We start from the raw sequence: 1,449 nt of genomic DNA on the forward strand, positions 1-1,449 counted from the left end.
GTAGAGAGCGGCTCTCCCGCAACCCTTATGGAGGCCCGGGGCGCCTATTACTCCCTTCACAATATTAACGCCAAAACTTAAATGTCCTAAGCCTGATGGTGATGGCAGCGGCGTCATTGAAATTCATCTAATTTGTCTAAGATGCTCACTCAATACACATTTTCGTAATCATGTCTCGTTCACTGTCTTGACAGCTTAGAACTTGAGTATAGCTCTTTAACAATTCACAATCTATGAATCATCCAGTATCAACGTCATGCATCAGGTGGGTGATCATAGCGCCCCACGTCGACCTTGGAGGTACACCGGTATGGGCGAAGGCCTATAATTAGAGTAAGGAAGGGCAAAAAGACAAAAGGCATGGTCTGTTTTATTCAGGTGATTGTTGAAGCCTTGGAGACTAAAGAGTACAAAAATTGGAAAAGGTTTGTTTTAAATCTGTCGCTTCACCACGCCTTATTAACACTACCTTGCAAGCATGTGATCCAAAGTTGCATATGTGACCTTAAAGTATTGTTTGAATGTTTCGTTGTCAAAAGCGCCTCGCAGCGCATCACCGTCACGCCTTCACACCTTGACGTCACTCATGTTGAAAAAGTGCGTCTTCGGTGATGTAATTGGGGCGCCAATTAATAAGAAGTTTTTTCCTCTACCTAATTTTTCTACATATTTGTTGCTTATCGGGTAGATGTACTTCGGACACATTTTCTTCTTTCGTTGATACAATTTCAGCAAGTGGATAGGGAAAAATTCTCTCTCGATAGCTCATTCATTTTCCGAGGACGTATCCCTCATCCACTTCCACTCTGCATGATCAATGGCAGTTCTCGAGGCTCGGCAAACTCACACTCGGCCAGCATCTTCTTTGGTCCTTCTATCTTCTTCGTTACGCCTAGATTACAAGCAAAAGAATGCTGGAAATAAATTAGTGTGGTTAATGCCCGTCAGTGGCTGTGTAGTCTTAAAATGCGAAATCTTTGTTGTGTAGTTGGTTGGGGTTGCCTCACCTCTTTCGACCTCCAGAAGGGTGTTTAAAGGAGGAGCCATTGTGTTGGGTCATGTTAAGAATGCGATTTGTCTTCCCCCTGGGGACCGATGGCGTCGGCGCAATCAAGCGGTTCATCCCAAGCCCCTCGTCCTACCACCTCAAAGGTGCGCTCAAAAGCACGCGCCATTTGTGTGCTGGTGAAAACGGCTCCCTCTACCTACAACTTGTCAATTCAAACTCAATAAATTGCAGGGGTCTGCACCGTAAAATCTCGTCGAAAAAAAAATCACGCATTTCTAAGTGGGTAGTGATCGTTGAGAAGAGATAAGTGGATGTGTCAAGATGACGCTTTTGCTAGCGTGACTGGTAGTAGCAATTTCATCAGTAAATCACACTCACGTCCCTCTTTTTCATCGAAGGAGGCATGACCCAATCTCTTAAGGTTTATGCACCGCTTCACC

The 1,449-nt window shown here is 44.7% G+C and overlaps 1 protein-coding gene across 1 annotated transcript in view; it reads left to right on the plus strand. All coding sequences in view use genetic code 11, as the record gives it.

Annotated features, from left to right (window-relative positions):
• EGR_09503 (Multidrug resistance protein) overlaps positions 1-332 on the plus strand; it is a gene marked incomplete at both ends in the record, with an annotated part of 8,102 nt that extends 7,770 nt beyond the window's left edge. Inside the window, one exon of the mRNA XM_024498752.1 lies at positions 247-332. Within this exon, the coding sequence (XP_024346847.1) occupies positions 247-332 (86 nt within the window). The remainder of the gene's footprint in view (positions 1-246) is intronic.
• Between the last annotated feature and the right edge of the window lie 1,117 nt (positions 333-1,449).

The sequence above is a fragment of the Echinococcus granulosus genome (genome assembly GCF_000524195.1).
Source record: "Echinococcus granulosus chromosome Unknown EG_S00150, whole genome shotgun sequence".
In the NCBI taxonomy this organism is placed as follows: domain Eukaryota; kingdom Metazoa; phylum Platyhelminthes; class Cestoda; order Cyclophyllidea; family Taeniidae; genus Echinococcus; species Echinococcus granulosus.